The 21,720-nt window shown below is 39.2% G+C and overlaps 1 protein-coding gene across 1 annotated transcript in view; it reads left to right on the top strand.

Moving 5' to 3' along the window:
• The window catches only part of CSTPP1 (centriolar satellite-associated tubulin polyglutamylase complex regulator 1), a 163,190-nt gene that overhangs the window by 56,647 nt on the left and 84,823 nt on the right, over nt 1-21,720 (top strand). Inside the window, exon 3 of the mRNA XM_083348805.1 lies at nt 15,694-15,824. Coding sequence (XP_083204931.1) covers nt 15,694-15,824 — 131 coding nt within the window. The remainder of the gene's footprint in view (nt 1-15,693; nt 15,825-21,720) is intronic.

Here is a 21,720-nt window from a genome sequence, read left to right as displayed (position 1 = left end):
AAGCAACCATTCTCAGGAAAGAATTTAAATTAGAACTCTATTCTGACATCAGATTTGATTTTTTGAAAAATATACAAAGAGAATTTACACATAGCCGGCATTCTGTCAAAAGAGCCTGTAGTTATATCTGAATTTGTACAAATCAAGAAAACTCTTCACCATTTCATCTACCAAGATTAAAAGTACTGTTTTGTGGGAAGAAGTGTTGACATAGAGGTAAACAGCAAAGAATGGGCTCAATTTCCCACAACTTTGTCTTAAAAATAACCCTCCCAGCTTTATACATGATTGGAACCAAGTAGGGAGAAGTTTACCTAAACAAGCCTGTCCTGGTTAATTGAAAATGAAAATGTATACTTCTGATCTCTTCTTGCAACCACTCCAAAGCAATAGGGAGTGGAAAAGGCTCACACCCAAAACTCATTCGCAACAGCATGAATCATAATTTAGTGTTACTTTAATGCTAATGTAATATGTTGTATAAAATACACTGGATATTAAAAGTTTATTTATTTATTTATTTTATTTTATTTTAATTCCATTTATATCCCGCCCTTCTCCGAAGACTCAGGGCGGCTTACAAGCTTAGCAGTTTACACATTAAAATGCCAGGTTTTTGATATGTAAATAAAGCAGACCAAGATAAATCACTTCAGATTTTTTTCCACCTTTAATATAACATGAGCTGTAAACTTCAATTGAAAAAAAACCACAACTGAAATATTTTAGGGGAAAAAATAATAAAAAACATACAATAACCTGACTGCATAAGTGTTCACACCCTCCTATAAATGGGGATGTGACTATGTTCAGAATTAACCAATCATATTCAAACTGATGGTGAATAGTGGTCAGTACATGCCTGCTATCAATTAAAGTGATTCTGATTAAGCAGTGTTTCCACAATATGCAGAGTTTGGGATAGCTTCTTTGCTGCACATTCTTTTCTCAGCAGCTCCACTAGTCTGAAGATGCTATGATGTTTTTAACAAGAGGTTTTGGCTATCACATAGGTCTTTCAGAATTATAGGAGTTTGAAATAACAGTAAGAATTTGGAACTCTTACAAACATTTCTAAACCTTTGTGTTATATGTCACGCAGCACACCTCTCATTTTACTGTTCAAATTCCTTAATATTCCAATCTGGCTGAACAAGCAGGCTAATGCTTTATTGTGTAAGACAGAATGTTTATTATCTTATAGCCTTCCTCAGACTTCTACTCTGGGAAGTGTTGGACACCTGGCCCAAATTGTGAACCTTTTTGAACTGATGGAATTTATGCTCAGCTGTAGTAATACACCTGAGTAAAAGCTGACAGAAGATCTTCCATCTTCCTCTTACTTTTCCTGGAAACAAGGAGTACTGTGCTGCAGAGATCAATTATAGAGCCATTCTTCCTTCTAGGAAAAAGTACTGCAGCTCTGTCACAACTGCCAGCCAATTGGCCATTATGAAGTATTTCAAACTATCTGTTTTCTCCTTTGTAACTTTTGATGGCTTCATATTAGAGAAGGCTTGGATGCCTTTCTGCCAATACTTGATCTTTTTTGTTGGTGGCTGATTTCACTCCCTGATATGGGTTATCTTGACTTTGCCTCTGAGGTGACTGAGGTGACATTCAACACATTTTCTGAAACCACAGCTTTCTCAATCAGCTAGGTTTCAAGGCACAGAAATCAGGGCACATATTTGAAAAGTCTTATTCCAGCTACTAGTTATGAAAGCTCCATGAAAATATATTTAACTGTTCATTATATATATTCTACATCAAATTAATTTTTAATATTCCAATCCCTAGTTTATTGGGTAGGTAATTGGGTCCAGTACTATAGCTCCTGTTGTATCTCCTCCAGAGATATCGAAGCTTTTTTGGAAAGAAATTATATAAGATAATATTCTAATATGTCACTAGTAAGAGATTCACAGTTGGATAACAAAAAAAAACAACTTTTTTCCCCTCAAATATTCAAAAAGTTTGAGAACTGATTGGGATACTTTAAAACTTTATATAGGGCAGACCTATATATGCTACATGGCAATACATTTTCAAAACATTGCTCAAGCTTAATTTCATTTTTAACTTTACAAAAAACATTATATTCAATTCATAATGTGTAAACCAGGAAGGCCCCTGGTTTGGATGAGTTTCCAATAGAATAGTATAAAAAAAAATGGGGGGGGAAGTGGGCGGGTTTGGGGTGGGGGGGTGGGAGGGGATTTGGGGATATATTGTAAAACTTTGTTTTTGTATTTGTATTTGTTTTTGTAAAACTCTTTAATAAAAAAATGTAGAAAACACTGGATATATATATACCGGTATATTGTTAAAAGAATGTAATGAGTCCTTTATAAAATTATTCCTTCAATTATTATTGTTATGGGACTGATGTAATAGCCACATTGAAACTAAGCCCTAAAATTGGTCAAATTGTTTGATAACTTTGTTAAATAGATGTAAAAAAATTGACTGCAAGTCCAGCATGCAGGTTGCAGAATTTGTTCCTTTGCTGGTGCTGAAAAATAATAAAGATAGCACTACTTATACTTTACTGGAGAGAAGAATTTCCCTAGATTTAATTGAAGTGGGGAGCAGCCACTGAAAAGGGTCTATTCCTGGACTAGCCATCCACTGCAACTCAGCTTGGAAGGACACCTGAAGTAGTCTTTTTATATATTTTAGGTTATAAAAACAAACATAAGTGAAAGTACATTCCTTAAGATTCTGTGGTCTCAGACCATGATGGTTTTTATCAGTTAAGACCAACACTTTGATTTGGGACCAGAAAACACACCAATGTAGCGAAAATGATAAAGAACTGGTATAATGGATTCATACGTATCACCCATTTCCAGTTAGTACTCTTACCGTTGCATTTTGTGCTAAGTGATGTTTGTGGAACATCTACAAGGGTAGTTCCCTGTTTAACACATTATGGTACTCTAAATGAGAAGTTTCTGGGACATCTATTACCTTTGCAGAGCTATCTGTATCTAAACTGGAGCACCAGTAAAAACTGGTATAGGTGCTTCATACCAAAGAGGCCACTTATGCCTACTACCTGGAGGGAAGTGTGCAGTGGGATACTCCAAGGCTCTGTTTTAGACCCAGTACTCTTCAACATCTTCATCAATGATTTGGATGAAGGGATAGATGGGGAAATCATCAAATTTGCAGATGTCACCAAGTTGTCAGGAATAACTCATTCCATGAGATAGGCTTAGGATACAGAAGAATCTTGACATATTTGAACAGTGGGCACTATCTAACAAAATGAAATTCAATGATGAAAAAAGTAGGGTTCTACATTTAGGCAAGAAAAATCAAATGCATAGGTACAGTATAGGTGCTACCTCTCTCAATAGTAGTAACTGTGAGAGGAATCTTGGAGTCCTAGTGGACATATGAGCTAGCAATATGCTGCAGCTGTCATAAAAACCAACACAGTGCTTGGCGGCATTAACAGAGGGATAGAAGTGTTAATACCACTTACCACCTTGGTAAGGTCACACTTGGAATACTGCATCCAGTTTTGGTCACCACGATGTAAAAAATATGTTGAAACTCTAGAAAGAATGCAGAGAAGAGCAACAAAGATGATCAGGGACTGGAGGCTAAAATATATAAGGAACGGTTGCTGGAATTGGTTATGTCTAGCCTAGTTTAATGAAGAGAAGGACAAGTGGTGACATGATAGAAGTGTTCCAATATTTCAGGGGTTGCCACAAAGAAGAAGGACTCATGCTATTCTCCAAAGCGCCTGAAGGCAGGACAAGAAGCAACAGATGGAAACTAATCAAGGAGAGACGCAACCTAGAACTAAGAAGAAATTTCCTGACAAAACAATTAATCAGTGGAACAACCTGCCTCCAGAAGTTGTGAATGCTCCAACACTAGAAGTTTTTAAGAAGAGACTGGACAGCCACTTGTCTGAAATGCTATAGGCCAGGATTTCCTGCCTGAGTAGGGGATTGGACTAGAAGACCTCCAAGGTCTCTTCCAACTATTCTGTTCTGTTCTGTTCTGTTCTGTTCTGTTCTGTTCTATTCTATTAAGATTCATAATCACACCCAAACAATGAATCTGATCCATTGCATTCCTATCTAGAGCAGGTTCAGTTTCAGTCCTTGGTGGAGATAAACAGTGCATGTCTGTCTTGTTTGGACTGAAATTCATTTTGCTGGCACTCATCCAATTTATTACTGCAACCAGGCTCTGATTCAGCTGTTTTACCATCTCACCTGAATTTGATGAAAAACAGAGATAGAGCTAAGTGTCAGCAGCATGCTGACCACATTTTAGTCTAAACCTTGGGATGACCTTATTCAGCAGTTTCTAGTAGATGTTAAATAGGGAGGATAAAACAGAATTTTTCATAATATACCACAGAGTAAATACTATGTTTGCAATAGTGGCAAATATCTGTAGCTCGGGTGTAGGATGAGGGTGAAGGTTCATTCTCTGAGCTTGTGAGTTAGTTTCTGAATGTTTCATTACCTGGCTAAGTAACATCTTCGGGAGAATTTAGGGGACATCAGTGTCAGTGTTCTGTTTGTAAAGGCTTCAGGTGTGGGTATGTCGAGTGATCGGGTATTGTGATGGATCTTGTGGTGGGTCAGTTATGAGTAATCAGTGAGTGTTGTGATGAGTCTTGTGATAGGGAGGTTTCATCAGGTCAGGGTCATTGGGAGTGAACTGCTGGTGGAGGAGTGGGCTTGCATGGGTGTTTGAATAGAATTTACCAAGTAACACCTTATGATGACTGTTACTCAGATATGAACAGAACCACTTTAAAGATGTTCCACCCATACCTTGCTGGACTTTCTAAAAGGCTATAATCATAACTGGCATCTAAACCACCACAGTAGTCATGTCCTTAGAGATTTTCAAACAAAGGTGTATTGGTCATCTGTCAGAGATTCTGTACTGGAACTCTGTGTTGTTGGTTAGGATGGATGAACTCTAAAGTTTCTCTAATTCCTATGATTTTTATAAACTCAAAGATAATTGATATCCTCCACCCTCAAAAGGAGGAAGTTGTCAACAACTTCCTGGAACAACAATGTTTTCCAGAATACCTACAGTTTGCTTTTGAAAATCTTCATCAACAGAGATCAACAAAGATGGTAAGGATTTGGGGGCTAAATTCTATGAAGAAGAATTAAAGGAACTTGGTATATTTGTCCTAAGAAAAGAAGGCTAAGGGGAAACACGAGAGTTATCTTTCAATACATGAAGAGGAGAGGGTGTGGATTTATTCTCAATGGCACCCAAGAGTAAAGCAAGAACTATTGCTTAGTAGCTTTATTTCCAAGCTTGAAATAAGGAGAAATTTCCTGACTGTGAGAACTATTAAAAAGTGGAATGGCCTGCCTCCTTAAAACCATGGGAGCTCTTACCACAGGAGATTTTCAAAAAAGGTTGGACAGCTATTTATCCAGAATGGTTATGAGCATTCCTGCACTTGGCAGGGGGTTAGACTAGAAGACTTCCAAGATCTCTTTTCCCTGTGATTCTTCTTGGCAGGGTTGGTAGCGATCAACAAGAGTAATGGTTTTATTAATTCTTTCACTTACTTTAACCTACATGGGCCTGGCAGAGAACCATACAAATGCTTGCTGGCTTGCATGCTAGAGTGATCTGTGGAGCTACATGGAGTGGGGAGAGAAGATAGCCAGGCAAATGAATGCTTGCTGACGCTTTCTGAAGCAGGCTGGGGTGGCTGAGACTTTCCATGATGCTCAGCTCAGGTGATTATTTACTATAATGGTGAAAATTTTTGTTAAAATGTTGTCAGATAGTAACAGGCAAATTGGTGGACATTTACATTTTATTAATAGAATTGTAACGACTGTTAATAAGTCCTTCTGCACGGTATAAAATCTAAATTAAGGGTCCAGGACAACTCGCCTCAGCTGGTTTGCCCTAGCCAATTCAATGCAGGACAACTCGACGCGGCCAATTTCATTTCATTTTATCCCTCCTTTAGCATCCTTTTTCTATACCACCATTTCTTGAATATTTCAGTGAGAAGAAATATCAAAGAAATGGTGGAATAGAATCATTTTTTTAAAAAGATGCTAAAGTAGGTACAAAATGAAATGTGAATGACAATTAAAGTAATGTTGAAGAAACAATGGTGGATAACAGTACAGTTATCTCACATTGTGTAATCTGGCACTTGAATTGTCCCACAATGAGTTGTCCTGCGGCGAGTTGGCCACGGTGAGTTGTCCGATTCTGTCTAAATAATACTAAAGCAGTATAATAGTAAAAACAATCTTGCAATCATCAGATATGAAATTAACATCTTTCTCTTTCTCTCCATATAACACTTGGGGCTTAAATTATTTTCATACTTTTAGCAAGTGATCCAAAACTTGGTGAAATGAAGTGAATTTTCAATTAAATATGCTGGGTTTTGAATTAAGCCCTTGGGGCCTTATAGTTTGATTCTGGTTGTCTCTTTATCTTGTCATATCTCACAATGTAACAACAGATATCTTCCTCTGATTTGTACAACACTGACAGCACAGTATTTCAATTCATAATTATTCAGCAGCACTTGCCTAAAAATAGCAAATCGCTGCAGAGGAAAAAAAATCAGAATACAGTTGTATGTTTATTTAAAAACATTTATTGTATGTACGATTCCAATCTAAAACACATTAGATGGTATACAAAATCATAATATAATATTAAAACATTATGAAAACAAAAAACTAGAGGGTTGTCCATAATTTTTCACAAAGAATAAACAGCCTTCATTGCCTTGGAAATGTCAGGAAAAAAAAGAGCCACACTTATTTCTGGGCAGTATATTTTGTAATGTAGGGGCCTCTACCAAGAAGGCTTGCTTTCTGACCCACACCCATACGCTAAAGTCATATTTAATAAGGCAGTTCCCGATGCACTGAGAAATATTTGCTATTTCTTTGGTGTATAGCTACATTAGTAAGCAATATTTTAATGTATTAAAAACATTTAGGTTTAGAGAGCCATTTTGGTCCAGTGGCTACGGTGCTGACCAAGAACCAAGAGACGGTGAGTTCAAGTCCCACCTTAGGCATGAAAACTGTCTGGTTGACTCTAAGCCAGTCATTCTCTCTCAGCCCAACTCACAGGTTATTGTTGTGGGAGAAATAGGAGGAGGAAGGTGCATTGGATGTGTTTGCTGCCTTGAGTTATTTGTAAAAAATAATAAAGGCGGTATATAAACAAAAAACAAAACAAAATGTAGTTTCTGGTCTATAATTCAGCTTGAATTCCAGCTACCGGTATCAAGGTTCCACACAATTTCTTTGTTCCAGAGCTGACACTTGCCACATTATTTACTCTACAATCTTCTTCTTAGACTGGTGCGGACAGCAAGCATGGCAATTACAACTCTAATAGCTTTTATTGATGTGTTGTAAAACTTGAAGCAGAGACGGAGGGGTGGTTATTTAGTTGGAGAGCAAAGAATTTAAGAGAAATTTCTTTGCCTTGTAATTATGCCTAATGCTGCAAGCTGCTAGCCAATAAAGTTCAGAGAAAAGGAATACCAAAAATAGTTTAAGACAGTCAAACACCAGAGACTTCCACAGAAGCCGGTCTAGCTGAGGGTCTGATCACAGGCAATGGGCAGGAAGTATCTGGAACACATTCTTTATAGCCAGAGTTCCTGGCTATGCTTAATTAGAGAAGTTAATGCCCCTTCCTTTTGAACTGTGTTGACCTTTACTGCTTTGCTCTCTTTAGCCGGCGGCATGAATTTAACACTTAACACTCTCCTGAGGTCAGGCTCTGACTCCTTGCTATTGGAATCAGTGGTCATCTGGACTGAGTTATTCACCAGTGTCTGACAGCCTCTTGAACTGTAGGCTGGGAGTCAGTGGGGTTCTCTTCTGTCTCCAGATCTGTGGAATCAAAGGAGTCCTCTAAGGCAGGCCCCTTGAGGATCAACCAAAAGGAGCAGACTAGCACCTCTCTCAAGGAAACTGGAACATTTCCCTTTCGCAAATGAGGTATTCACTGCAGCCCAATTAAAGAACCCCTCGTTCCCTCCCATGCCACTTTTAACTAGATAAATGGGTGGGTCATGTTCACAAATTGTCATGCTTATTGCCTAGAACAGAGGTCCCCAACCTTTTGGGCACCAGGGATTGGTTACGTGGAGAGACGTTTTTCCGTGGACTGGAGGGGGCATGGCTTTGTGTGCTCCTTGCATCCTGTGGACCGGTTGCTGGCATGCCACAGCCCGGTACTGGTCCACGGACCAGGGGTTGGGGACCCCTGCCCTAGAAGACTCAGTCGGCTTCTTCACAATCCATAGCCACAAGAACCTTCCAAGTAGCATTCCAAGTAGATGTTGTTTGTATCACTTCTTTGGATGTCACCCATCCAACTTCCAAATCAGAGTGGATATTATATTTACAAAATGTCTTAACAAATTTGTACACCTTGAACTTGGCGATTCAAGTCCAAAAGTGATACTTTCTTTGTTATTATTTGTTTGATATGAATTCAAATCAAGAAAATGTTTTGAAAACTGCTGAGAGAAATTAACTTGTAGTTAAGCAATTAATTTTAAAACATCCTATGCTCTAAAGTCCAGTTTGGTCTAGTGCTTAAGTATCGAGGTAAAAACCAGGAGTCTTTGAGTTCTAATCCTGTCTTCGGCAAGAAAGCTAACTGGGCAACTTTGGAACAGTCACTCTCTCTCTCTCTCAGCCCACAATGTCAGGCTTGGGCAACATTGTTATTTTTCACTCCAAAAAGATTTCAGTTTCTTTTTCAATTGAATTGTATGGCTTATATGTTATATAAATGGTGGAAAAATTCTGAAGTGATTTAACTTGGTCTGGTTTTTTTTTTACATCTCAAAAATCTGGCATTTTATCAAGGGCATGTAGACATTTTATATTCACTGTAGATCCAGAAGGCTCAAATATCCACAGCCCGATGGTCTTGCCAGATTTCAGCTAAAGACTTATTCCTCATCCAGACCTGCACAGCTTCCAAAAACTGGGACAGGGCATCAATAGTAGAATAGAATAGATCTGGAAGGGACCTTGGAGGTTTTCTAATCCAGCCCCCTGCTCAAGCAGGAGAACCTATACCATCTCAGACAAGTAACATCTAGCCTCTTTTTAAAAATCTCCAGTGATGGAGCCCACAATTTCTGGGGCAAGCTATTCTACTGATTAATTGTCCTCACTGTCAGGAAGTTTCTCCTTAATTCCAGGTTGCTTCTCTCTTTGATCAGTTTCCAACCATTGTTTCTTGTCCTGTCCTCTGGTGCTTTGGTGAATAATGTGACCCCCTCTTCTTTGTGGCAGCCCCTCAAATACTGGAATACTGCTAACATGTCTCCCCTATTTCTTCTTTTCTTTAGACTAGCCAAACCCAAGTCTTGCAGCCGTTCTTCATATGTTTTAGTCTCCAGGCCTTTGATCATCTTAGTTGCTCTTCTCTGAATTTTTTCCAAACTCTCAACATCTTTTTGTGATATGTTGACCAAAATTGGGTCCAGTATTCTAGGTGTGGTCTTACTAGGGTTTTATAAAGCGGTACTAATACCTTGTGTGATCTTGATTCTATGTGTCTTGTTTGTACAACCCAGGATTGTATTAGATTTTTGGGCTGCTGCTGCACACTGCTGGCTTGTGGTTAAGTGATCATCCACTAGGACTCCAAGGTCCCTCTCACAGTTACTGTTTTTAAGCCACTACTTGCCCAATCTGTACTTGTACCTTTGATTTTTCCTGCCTAAATGTAAAACTTTGCTTTTCTCCACACTGAAACTCATTTTGTTGGATAGGGCCCATTGTTCAAGTTTGTCAAGATCTTTTTGGATCCTTAGTTGGTCTTCTGAGGTGTTGCTACTCCTGTCAGTTTGATGTCATCTGCAATTTGATGAGTTCCCCTTCAATTCTGTCATCTAAGTCATTGATGAAGATATTGAAGAGTACTAGTCCTAGGACGGAACCTTGTGGTACCCCACTGCTTACTTCTCTCCATGTGGATGTAGTGCCATTGAGGACTATTCGTTGAATTCAGTTTGCCAGCCAGCTACAGATCCATCTGGTGGTGATGTTGTCTATTCCATCTTTTTCTAGCTTACCAAGGAGTAGATTGTGGTCTACTTTATCAAATGCCTTACTGAAGTCTAAGTATACTATGTTCACAGTATTTTGCTGGTCTATTAGTTTAGTCACTTTGTCAAAGAATGAAATAAGATTGGTTTGTCATGATTTGGCTACTAGTTATACATTTGTTTGCTTCTAGTTGTTCGCAGAACTGTTTTTTGATTATCTTTTCTAGGATCTTCCCAGGTATTGATGTTAAACTGATTGGTCTGTAGTTTCCTGGGTTCGTTTTTTTCTCTTTCTTGAAGATGGGAACCACATCAGCCCTTTTCCAATCCTCAGGTACTTCCCTTGTGCTCCAGGATTTTTCAAAGACATGGTGTAATGATTCTGAGGTAACATCTACCAGCTCCTTCAGAACTCTGGGATGTAATCTGTCAGGCCCCGGTAATTTATATTTGTCAAGGTCGGATAGCTGTTCTCTTACCATTTTCTTGCTTAGTTTAATTTTTGTTTCTGATTTGTCTTTTACCGTGGTTTTTTTTGTATGTTGGGCTATGGTTTCTTTTTGTTTTCTCCCTGTTGCCATCTTCTCTCTTTAGTAGAACTACAGTTTCCTTGACTTTTTTCTTGTTAATATGTTGTAAGAAACTTTTTTTATTATCCATGATTTCTGTTGCAAGTCTTTGTTCGTTCTGAGCCTTTGCTTTCCTGACTTCATCTTTATATGTTCTGGCTGTCTGCTGATAATCGGCCTTAGTTATCTCCCCCTCTTTCCATTTTTTGTATTTGTCTTTTTTGTTTTTCAGTTTGTCCGAGAGATCTTTGTGAAGCCATGCTGGTATCTTCTTGAGTTTCTTGAATTTTTTTCTTCAGTGGTATTGTGCTGATCTGGGCTTTTATAATCGCATTTTTGAGAGTTTCCCATGCTTCTTTTTTTTAATTGAAAAGTTTTAAAATACATTTTAAAAACATAAACCAACACTTAGGCTGATAATTCGGATACATACATGCTAATTTTTTAGGATCTAAATGCCCTCTACAGAAAGGAATAGCTGAGTTTCATCAACAGTTCACCCCATGTTGATGAATGATCTCACTCAGTGGCTTCATGATGTTAAATAGAAGCGGAGAGAGCACTTATCCCTGCAGAACCCCACATAGTAGGAATTGAGGGCAAGACTTTTAGTCAATACTGACTGGTATTGCAGAAGGGAAGCAAACCAACACGATACTGTACTGCCCACCCTCAATCCATGAAACCAATCCAGAAAGTTACCATGATCAGTGGTAATGAGAGCTGCCAAGAGGTCAAGAAAGTAAGGACAGATGTGCTACCATTCTCCTGCTGCCACCACAGATCATCCAAAAGCATGACCAATGTTTTCTCTGTCCCATACCCAGACCTGGATCCTGACTGAAAATGGTCCAGTTTATTTGCTTCAGCAAGGTTTGACTGAAGCAGCTGCATAATTACTTTGTTCACAACCTTCCCTAAAAAAGGGAGATTAGACACCAGACAAAAATTGTCCAGGACGGTCAAATCCAATGATGGCCTCTTGAGGAGGGATGAACTACTGCCTCTTAAGAAATTATGGAATAATCCTCTCTCAGGAAAGAATATACCATCACTAGGATCTAACCACATGCCATCCTCCCCTCCCCAGGCAGCCTTAACTAGGCAGGAGGGGCATGGATTTAAGGAACAGGTGACTGAGCTGACAGTCATTAGGACCGTGTCCACTTCAACAAGTCCAACAAGATCAAACTGTTCCTGAATAACAGGACAAGTCTGTCCCCTGGGCACCTCCATTGAATCTGAATCAAAGCTGGAATCCAGCTTGGAATGAATCTGATAGATTTTGTCCAACAGATGCTGTGCAAATTCCTCAGCATGGCCTTCCAGGTGAATTTCTAAGTTCTTATCCAGGAGGGCTTGTGTCACCTTAAACAATGCTGCTGAATGGCTATCTGGAATTGCAATAAGCACAGAGAAATATTGACGCTTTGCTGCCCTTACTGCCACAAGCTAGGCCTTAATACTGGCTCTCACCATGTTTGATTAAGTTTGTCCTGTGTTGATCTCCAGCGGCTCTCTAGATATTTCTTTGGTTTTTTGCTAACCTTTTCTGTAAATTATGGAGGGGAAAGAGAAAAAAGAAGTCACTTAGGCCTAATCTGATCCAAAACCTTGGTCATCCTCCCATTCAAAAGAATGGCCAAGGACTCAACTGGATCATGAAGCAGACCATTAGGGATAACTTCCAACTCCCTCTGGAACCCATCCAGGTCCAGTAGTAATTAGAATGGATCTATCTAATAAATCTATATAATATTGCAAGTGGGGTTTTTTGTTGAGGAAAAAGCATTTGCCATGTTATATAAAAGAGAAATTTCCACTTCAGACATCATTTGTTTTATTGTTTGGGGTTTACTGTGGAGATAGGTAGCCTTTTGATAGTTGTAGTTCATGTAGGCTAGAGAAAAGATGTCATAGCTCAACTCATGTGATGTGTACTGTATAATTAGCTATAAACCTAAGAAGTAAGCTGTTTCAAGCAAAGCTAACTTTTGCAATTGACTGATGATAATTTTGTTAATTCTGATAGTGTTCAAATTTATTTATTTATTTATTTATTTATTTATTTGATTTATATACCGCCCTTCTCCCGAAGGACTCAGGGAGGTGTACAGGGCAATAAAAATAAGAATACAGGATACAAGATTTAAAGTTAAATGATTGTGCCCAATGTGGTAAGTTAGTTAAAATAATGTTAAAACCCCAAACCCATCAGGCCAGGCCGGCTTGTTCGAATAGATAAGTTTTTAGATCACGCCGGAAGGAGCGAAGGTCGGGGGCCATCCGTAGTTCAGCCGATAAGCGGTTCCAAAGGATTGGTGCGCCCACCGAGAATGCTCTCCCCCTGGGGGTCACCAGCCGACATTCTCTGACCGGTGGTACCCTGAGGAGGCCCTCTCTGTGAGAGCGTACAGGAAGGAGGGAAGTTGACGCCGGCAGTAGGTGCTCCCGTAGGTAATCTGGACCCATGCCATCTAGGGCTTTGTATGTCATCACCAGCACCTTGAATTTCACTCGGAAGGCAACTGGAAGCCAATGCAGCTCACGGAGCAGAGGTGTAACATGGGAGTATCGGGAGACCCCCAAAAGAACTCACGCAGCTGCATTCTGTACCAGCTGAAGCTTCTGAGTGGTCCTCAAGGGCAGCCCCATGTAGAGAGCATTGAAGTAGTCTAAACGAGAGGTCACAAGTGCATGAGTGACTGTACGCAAGGCATCCAGGTCCAGATAGGGTCGCAACTGGCGCACCAGACGAACCTGGGCGAAGGCCCCTCTAGTCACAGCTCCTATATGATCTTCTAAGGAGAGCTGTGAATCTAAGAGGACACCCAAATTGCGAGCCTTATCTACGGGGGGTAGTAACTCACCCCCAATAGTAAGAGATGGAATAACCTGAATTTCCTGAGATGCCGGTATGTAGAGCCATTCAGTCTTGTTCGGGTTGAGTTGAAGCCTGTTCCTCCCCATCCAGACCCGGACCGATGATGATGATCCAGTTATTTTGGAATTGCATCCAAGGCACCTGTTACTATTGGTACAACCTTGCTGTGCCACAGTCATCTACTTCTAAAGATCTTTGTATTTTGTTATCTTCTCCAGTACTTCTATTCTGCTGAGCCCCAGGTCCTGCCATGGTTACTATCCAGACTATTTTGCCTTTCTTATGAACAGTTGTTAAGTCTGAGGTAATATGTGGCAGGTGCCAATCTGTTTGAATTCTAAATTTTATTACTTTGTCTATTTTTTGGACTCACCAATTCTTGCTTGCAGGCAAATGGTATTTCTTGCAGCTATTCCAATGCACCATTGTTGCTACTTTGTCATGCCTTTGCTTGTATTGTTGTTGTACAAAGAAAGGTATATTGAGAAATAAAATTCAACTTGTTTGGATGGGCTTCAGTATGCTTCAAGATTCAGATTGTGGTTTGTTGAGCTTTGAATCAAAATGACCAGATTTTGATCATAGCAAGAATTCATTTCTATAGTTTCCTAACTTTGGGGTTGGGCTGTTTAGATTATATTCTACACCATGAATCTGAATGGGTTTTAAGATTCTTAACAGTGCTATTGAGCATGTGTTTGCTGAACTAACAGGGATCAAAATATTTCAAAAAGCCCAAATGCTTTCAACAAACATAATAGGGATTTTAACACTTTATGGTTGTTAATTAATAAGGTATTTCTAATATGTCTCACATGTAACTTGTATTTGCAATAACCAACCAGTTTTTCATTCCCTCCCTCCATCATGGCTCATTCACTTTTAATCCTACATCATACTAAAGGTAAAGGTAAAGTTTCACCCGCACATGCGTGCTAGTCGTTTCCAACTCTAGGGGCCGGTGCTCATCTCCGTTTCAAAGCCGAAGAGCCAGCGCTTGTCCGAGGACGTCTCCGTGGTCATGTGGCTGGCATGACTAGACGCCAAAGGCGCACGGAACGCTGTTACCGTAGTGGTCCCTATTTTTCTACTTGCATTTTTACGTGCTTTCGAACTGCTAGGTTGGCAGAAGCTGGGACGAGTAACAGGCGCTCACTCTGTTACGCGGCACTCGGGATTTGACCCGCCAAACTGCTGACCTTCTGATCGACAAGCTCAGCATCCTAACCCACTGAGCCACCGCGTCTAGCCACTCTAGCCACTCTATTTATCTGAAGCAATGAGTTAACTGCTCACAAAAGTGTGCATATTTTAATAACATTTGTTAGTGGGAAAAGATGTTACCTAAATCTTTCTGAAGGTCTTTAGAAGAAGCCCCTATGTTTATCTCATCACAGTTGGAGTATCTAAGGAAGAGCGTCATCTCAGTCACTATTCCCATGTTGGGAGTTTCCTGCCAATGGAAACCAGACTAGCTTTGTATTTGATACCCTTTCATTAGAAAGCAAAAAACAGGCTTATTCAATTAATTGGTCTGTTTAGTGTATTGCTTGTATATTTCTATTTTGTTATTAGACTGTTTTTTCCTAAAACAATGGGTGGATAGGCAATATTCATATTTGTACAGAAATTTATATTTGATGTTTATTTTGGCATTTGAAAACTAACCCTCGGTGCCTTGCTGCCTTTTCCTATCTCAGAAACTTTCTCATGTGATAAAAGACTTTCCAATTAACAACTCATTATCATAATTAGTAAATGTACCAAGATTAAGCCAAACATGAAGCATTTCTGTTGAACAAAATGATAAGTGTATACTTAACATTTCTTGGGATCTACAACGTGTATTTTATGTAAGTTAATCACCCTGTAACTAGAAATAGTAGTTTCAGAAATGGCTGTTCCTTATCCAGTCTGTTTTGTAAAAGGATAATATTTCCTAATTAATTCTTTGTTTCTTAACTGCATATAATCTTTATGACAACTTTACCTGAATCTGGAAGATCTCCAGTTTGTTGATATATAAGCAGCTGAATGTCAACAGCAAGTTAGTATTGAGATTTATTTATTTTTATAAGCACAGATGTTTTCCAGAGTGTGTGATACCTTACTCTCTTTCCTAGAGCTACACCTGACCCTAATTTAATTTTTTTTCTTTATAGCTTTAATAGTGTGCGTCAAGGAACTCACATTTTGTTCCGAGAGTTCAACTTTGTCCAAGCTACACCCCATAATAGAACATCCTTTCTAAGGACTTTTTGGCGATGCTTTAGGACAGTGGGGAAAAATGGAGGTGAGTCTTTACGATTTTTTCTCAATTTTTAAGCCAAAAGTGTGATAACTTTTTGTCTAGAATTTTTGAACCAGTAACTAAATCTGCCAATTTTTGCACTGGTTTTAAATATCCTTTATATTCTTTTTCTAGACTGTGTTTTGCCTATGAGCTTGTACAGGCTGCAATTAACATACAAAAGAGATTAGTAATGGAATTTTTAAAGACATGTTTACAGAATAAATCTTGTCTCATACTAGGAAAAATTAAATTTATGTATTATGGTTTGATTACATAAGTTAAAACCAGTCTGAGAATATGTTAGGGAGTTCAATGACCAATCCAATGTAGGACCCTTTTCTGTTTTTCTCATCATATTAAATGGATACATGGATGGATGGATACACTTAGTTTAGCTCTTTCATTAAGAACTATCTGGCATGGGGGACCTGTTTGGTAGAATGCACTATTGCCAGTATAGTTCTCAACCTCATCAGAACATCACAAGCCCTTCCCCCACAACAAGAGGGTGTCCGTGGAGGGGATTGAAATTATTGTTATTATGGTTGGTTGCACAGTCAGCCAGATGTTTAGACTGGATTTGGCTTTTTTATCTGCCTATCGAGTCCCTCCCAAGGACCTGGGACAGGATGCTGTTTGGTGGTGTTAAAGGTATTGTCACAGGATGTAAGTTGTTCCAAATAAATCGGCTTTTGGCAATTGACTGATGGAGATTTTGTCAATGCCAGTGGTGTTCAAGTGGTTTTGGGATTACACTCAAGGTGCCTATTACTATTGGTACTATCTTTGCTTTCTTTTATCACAGTTCTACTTCTGTTTGCAGGTCTCTATATATCTTTTTCTTCTCTTCTGCTATCTCCTGATACTGTAACATCCACTATCCAGACATTTTTGTCTTTCTTATCAATAATTCTTAACTCTCACTATGTTTTGTGGCAGGTGCTTGTTTGTTTGAATTCTAAAGTGCCAAAGCGCTTAGTTTCTTCATTTTATATTATTTGTCTATTTTGTGGTCCCACAAGTTCTTGCTTGTGGGCAGATAGTTTTGCTTGCAGATCTTCCAATACACCATTCTTGCTACTTTGTCATGCTAGTGTCTGTAGTTAGTTTGTCCGGTTTTCTTGCATCAGCTAACTACTGTTTCTTCTTCTCTGTAGAGCTCAAGCATTGGTTTCCTTTTTTTACTCCATCTGAAAATTTGGGTTGGAGTTTTCTTGGAAATGGAATGAGAATGACAGATGTCCTGTGATATGTCATAAGAGACAGTCACAGGAAATATTAGCTTCAGTGAGGTAATCCTTTAATTATTTCATTGCAGTAAAGGGTATGTTAGCCAAGAAACTGATTTAAAAACAACTGTAAACCAACTCCATGACTGGAACGTTTTTCTCTATTAGTACAGACACATCCAGAAGTATTAATAACTCTCCCCTTTTCTCAAGGAATTCCAATTTGCCATGCAATACAGTGAAACTAACACAAAGAATCCACCATTCTTTACTCCACAGTCCCAAAAAGTAGGCACTTCGCTTTTGCTGTATTCTTATATTCTTGCAAATAAGAAAACAAATGAAAATGGTGTGGACATAATTATTGGTACCCCTTAGAAATTAATCAGAAGATTGGCAGTTTGGCGGGTCAAATCCCGAGTGCCGTGTAACAGAGTGAGCGCCTGTTACTCGTCCCAGCTTCTGCCAACCTAGCAGTTCGAAAGCACGTAAAAATGCAAGTAGAAAAATAGGGACCACTATGGTGGGAAGGTAACAGCGTTCCGTGCGCCTTTGGCGTCTAGTCATGCCAGCCACATGACCACGGAGACGTCCTCGGACAAGCGCTGGCTCTTCGGCTTTGAAACGGAGATGAACACCGGCCCCTAGAGTTGGAAACGACTAGCACGCATGTGCGGGGGAAACTTTACCTTTACCTTTAACTTAGAAATTAAAAGACATTATTGGATTTTAATGAATTCTCAAGCAGGCTATTTAATTGCTATCAAAGATATTTTCAATTTCAATTTCATAATCAATTTCAATTTCATAATCAGTCACTTGGCTTATTTCAATGGAGCCTTTTTGAGTCACTGTGTGCAGTGCAGTGAACAAACAGAAGAGAAAGAAAAGCAGAAAGTTGTTTGAGGAGGAAAGGAAGAAGGAGGAAAAAATTTAGATAAATTTTCCTTAACCCCGTTCATTCTAGATACAGTATATTAGATCAATTCCTATAAATCATAAACCAGTACTGCTGGTGTTACTAGAAGGATTATGGGAGTTAATTGTGATATAACTAGAGGGCACCAACGTGGGGAAAGCTGCTGTATGTAATGAAGTTTGCGTGGGAAATGAATTTTTCCCCTTCCAGGGCGCACACTGAATAGCGTATTGTACACTTAATTTCTTGTTTAAAAGATCAGTTGTCAATATCTGATGCTACAATTGAGAATGCCTAACAAATGAAAAATGTATGTCTCTTTGTCTTTCAATCTTTTTTTGGGGGGGAGTATGTTACCAATCGTCAATTTTTATTTTCCTTTTTATTTACCATGCAATGATAGTACAGTTTTGTTTTAACTTTTGTCTAGCATTCTTGGCTCTTATAAGTGAAAATTATTCCTATCGAGACAATGGATTGTGAGTGCTCACATGTACACATGTATAGATGTTCATCAATCAGATCCTATGTGGTCTGGCTCCTATAGACAGGAGGATTCAACATAATAATAGTTTTTGGAGAAACAATTATTTATAACTATTGCAATATATTTTATTTATTTATTTTTCACATTTCTGAACTGCCCATCTCCCTCAAAGAGGGAGTCTGGGTTGTGTACAATAAAATATCAAAATCTAAAAATAGTAATTAAAATTAAAATTTTAGAAATTAAAAAAAATAAGGAGGAAATATAAAAATTATAAAAAATATAAAAATATACATACATGCACAGGAGCATATGCCAAGGGAATATAATGATAAAGGGGCTGCCCAGCTAAAATAAGCAAGCATCTATATTAGGCACCAGTGATATAAAAATTGCTGGAGCTAGATTGTATCAGTGACAATGGCAAAGGCATAATTTCATACTGCATAAGAGAAGGCTATGGTAAACCCCTCTTCTTTTAAATGAGTGTCTTACAAGAAAATCACATGAACAGAAAATATAAAAATGGTTGATAGCACAGTGCCAAATGATGGGCCTCGCAGTCTGGATAGCACTCAATATTTTACTGAGAATAGATGAAAATATTTTGATGTTTATGATGTTGCTAGATTAAAGCCTTCAGGACATCTAGGTGGTGGTGTTGCATTGCAGGAAAAGAAAATCCAAAGCTGTAAAGACAGAATTACAGAGGGAACATGTAGCATAAGATGCATGAGCATGGAAAAGTTCATCACATTAAAACTGAAACAAATCAACAACAGTAACTTACTAGACATCAGTGAATTGAGATGGACTGAGTTGAGACATTTTCAGTCAGAAGATCACAAAGTTTACTACTCAGGACGTGAAAAACAAGGAAGTGCATTGTTTCCAATTTGGCAGGCTACAGCAAGAAATATAATTGACTACCGTGCAGCCAATGAATGAATAATATTAATTAGATTTCATGAAAAACTTTTAGTATGACACAATTAATCAAGTTTATGCGGTACCCACTCATGCAGAAGAAGAGGTGGTTGATGGTTTTTATGATTAAGTTCAGTTTGAGATGGATGCATGAAAGATGTGATTGTCAAAATTGGAAATGTGAAGGAAAATGTAGTTGGATTGTGTGATCTATGGCAGGAAACCAAAATAAAGCATGAGATGGGAAGGAACAGGCTTCGACTCAACCCTGACAAGACTGAGTGGCTGTTCGTGCCGGCATCCCGGGAAATTCTGATTATCCCATCTCTGGCCATGGGGGGTGAGCTATTACCTCCCGTAGATAGGGCGCGCAACTTGGGGGTCCTTCTAGATTCACAGCTCTCCTTAGAAGAGCACATTGGAGCTGTGACTAGGGGGGCCTTTGCCCAGGTTCGCCTGGTGCACCAGTTGCGACCCTATCTAGACCGGGATGCCTTACGTACAGTCACTCATGCGCTCGTGACTTCTTGTCTAGACTACTGTAATGCTCTCTACATGGGGCTGCCCTTGAAGTCCACTTGGAGGCTGCAACTGGTGCAGAATGCAGCCGCGCGAGTTGTGCTGGGAGTTTCCCGATACTCCCATGTTACACCTTTGCTCCGCGAGCTGCATTGGCTGCCGGTTGTCCTCCGGGTGAGATTCAAGGTGTTAGTAATGACTTACAAAGTCCTACATGGCATGGGTCCGGATTACCTACGGCAACACCTGCGGCCGGCGTCAACTTCCCTCCGTCCAGTGCGCTCCCACAGAGAGGGCCTCCTCAGGGTGCCTCCGATCAAAGAATGTCAATTGGTGGCCCCCAGGGGGAGGGCGTTCTCTGTGGGCGCGCCAGACCTGTGGAACCGCTTGCCGGTTGAGCTCCGGACGGCCCCCGACCTTCGCTCCTTCCGGCGCGATCTCAAAACGTATCTATTTGAGCAGTCTGACCTGGTCTGATGGGTTAGGGTTGGGGTTTTAATATATCTTAATTATTGTTTTAACTTTGGGCATTTATTTATTTAATTCGCTTTTAACTTTTGTATCCTGTTTTTTGTATTTATTGCCCTGTACACCGCCCTGAGTCCTTTGGGAGAAGGGCGGTATAAAAATGTAATAAATAAATAAATAAATAAATAGATAGATTCTCTTACCAGTTTCTGTCCCTTCAATTATATCTTCAATGATTACCTGCCTGGAGACCTCTATAATACTGGGAAAAGTAGAAGAGAAAAGGGAAATCAGGACAACCAGTGGTAAGGTAGATGTATTTAGTTACTGTGGTGAAATGTGCATCATTGGAAAGCTTAAAGGGATAGATCATCATGGAGAAAATTGATGTGGTTGCTAAGAGTAAAAACCAATTTGGTAGCACATAATCACACAATCATATCTTGAATATCATGATTATGAGAATTTTGCTTAAAAATGTAAAAAATACAATAACATTTCAACAGTACACAAAAAGGTTCCTTTTCTGTGTAGAATATTTTCCATTTTAGGATTTTTTTTTAAAATTCCATTTATATCCCGCCCTTCTCCGAAGACTCAGGGCGGCTTACAAGCTTAGCAGTAGCCTTCATTCTATGTATATGCCTGCTTATTAGGGCTTTCACACACACCCCAAGCGGCATTATTACAAAGTCAGCTTAATTGCCCCCAACAATCTGGGTCCTCATTTTACCTACCTCGGAAGGATGGAAGGCTGAGTCAACCTTGAGCCTGGTGGGATGCGAACCTGCACTAATTGCAGGCAGCTGGTGTTACTTAAGGAGGCCTTAGCCCTCTGCTCCACCAAGGCTCATTTGAAATAATTGTGTGTGCTTTCTCTATTAGAAAAGTTGCCAGAGGCTTTAATTAATAAAATATTCATCACACCAGTGACAGCTTTTGTAATGAGGATGCACTATATTTTTATGAAGGAAAGATAACTGAATTTAAATTGGTCTCTCCAAAAAATAAAGGAAGGAAGGAACACGCAGACAAACGAATACTCATGCACATATACACACAGACATACACAGATGGACAAATGAGGGACAGAGGGATCTAGTGAATCCCTTTCTTGCCTACTTTGAATGTTAACTTTACTTAACTTAGTCCTGAAAATTCCATTCCCTTTCAAAACATTTGTGCACTCTTCTGTACAGTATATATGTGTGTGTATATCTGTCATAAGTCATACTACCCAAAAGAAAACAGAGCAGGATCAGAACTATATCTATCTATATCAACTCGTAAGTAAAATGAATTGCTTAATAAAATTGATTCCTTATCTGCAAATACCAAACACTCTCT

Source organism: Vipera ursinii (genome assembly GCF_947247035.1).
Source record: "Vipera ursinii genome assembly, chromosome: 1".
Lineage (NCBI taxonomy): Eukaryota > Metazoa > Chordata > Lepidosauria > Squamata > Viperidae > Vipera > Vipera ursinii.
This window is presented reverse-complemented; position numbering and strand designations above follow the sequence as displayed.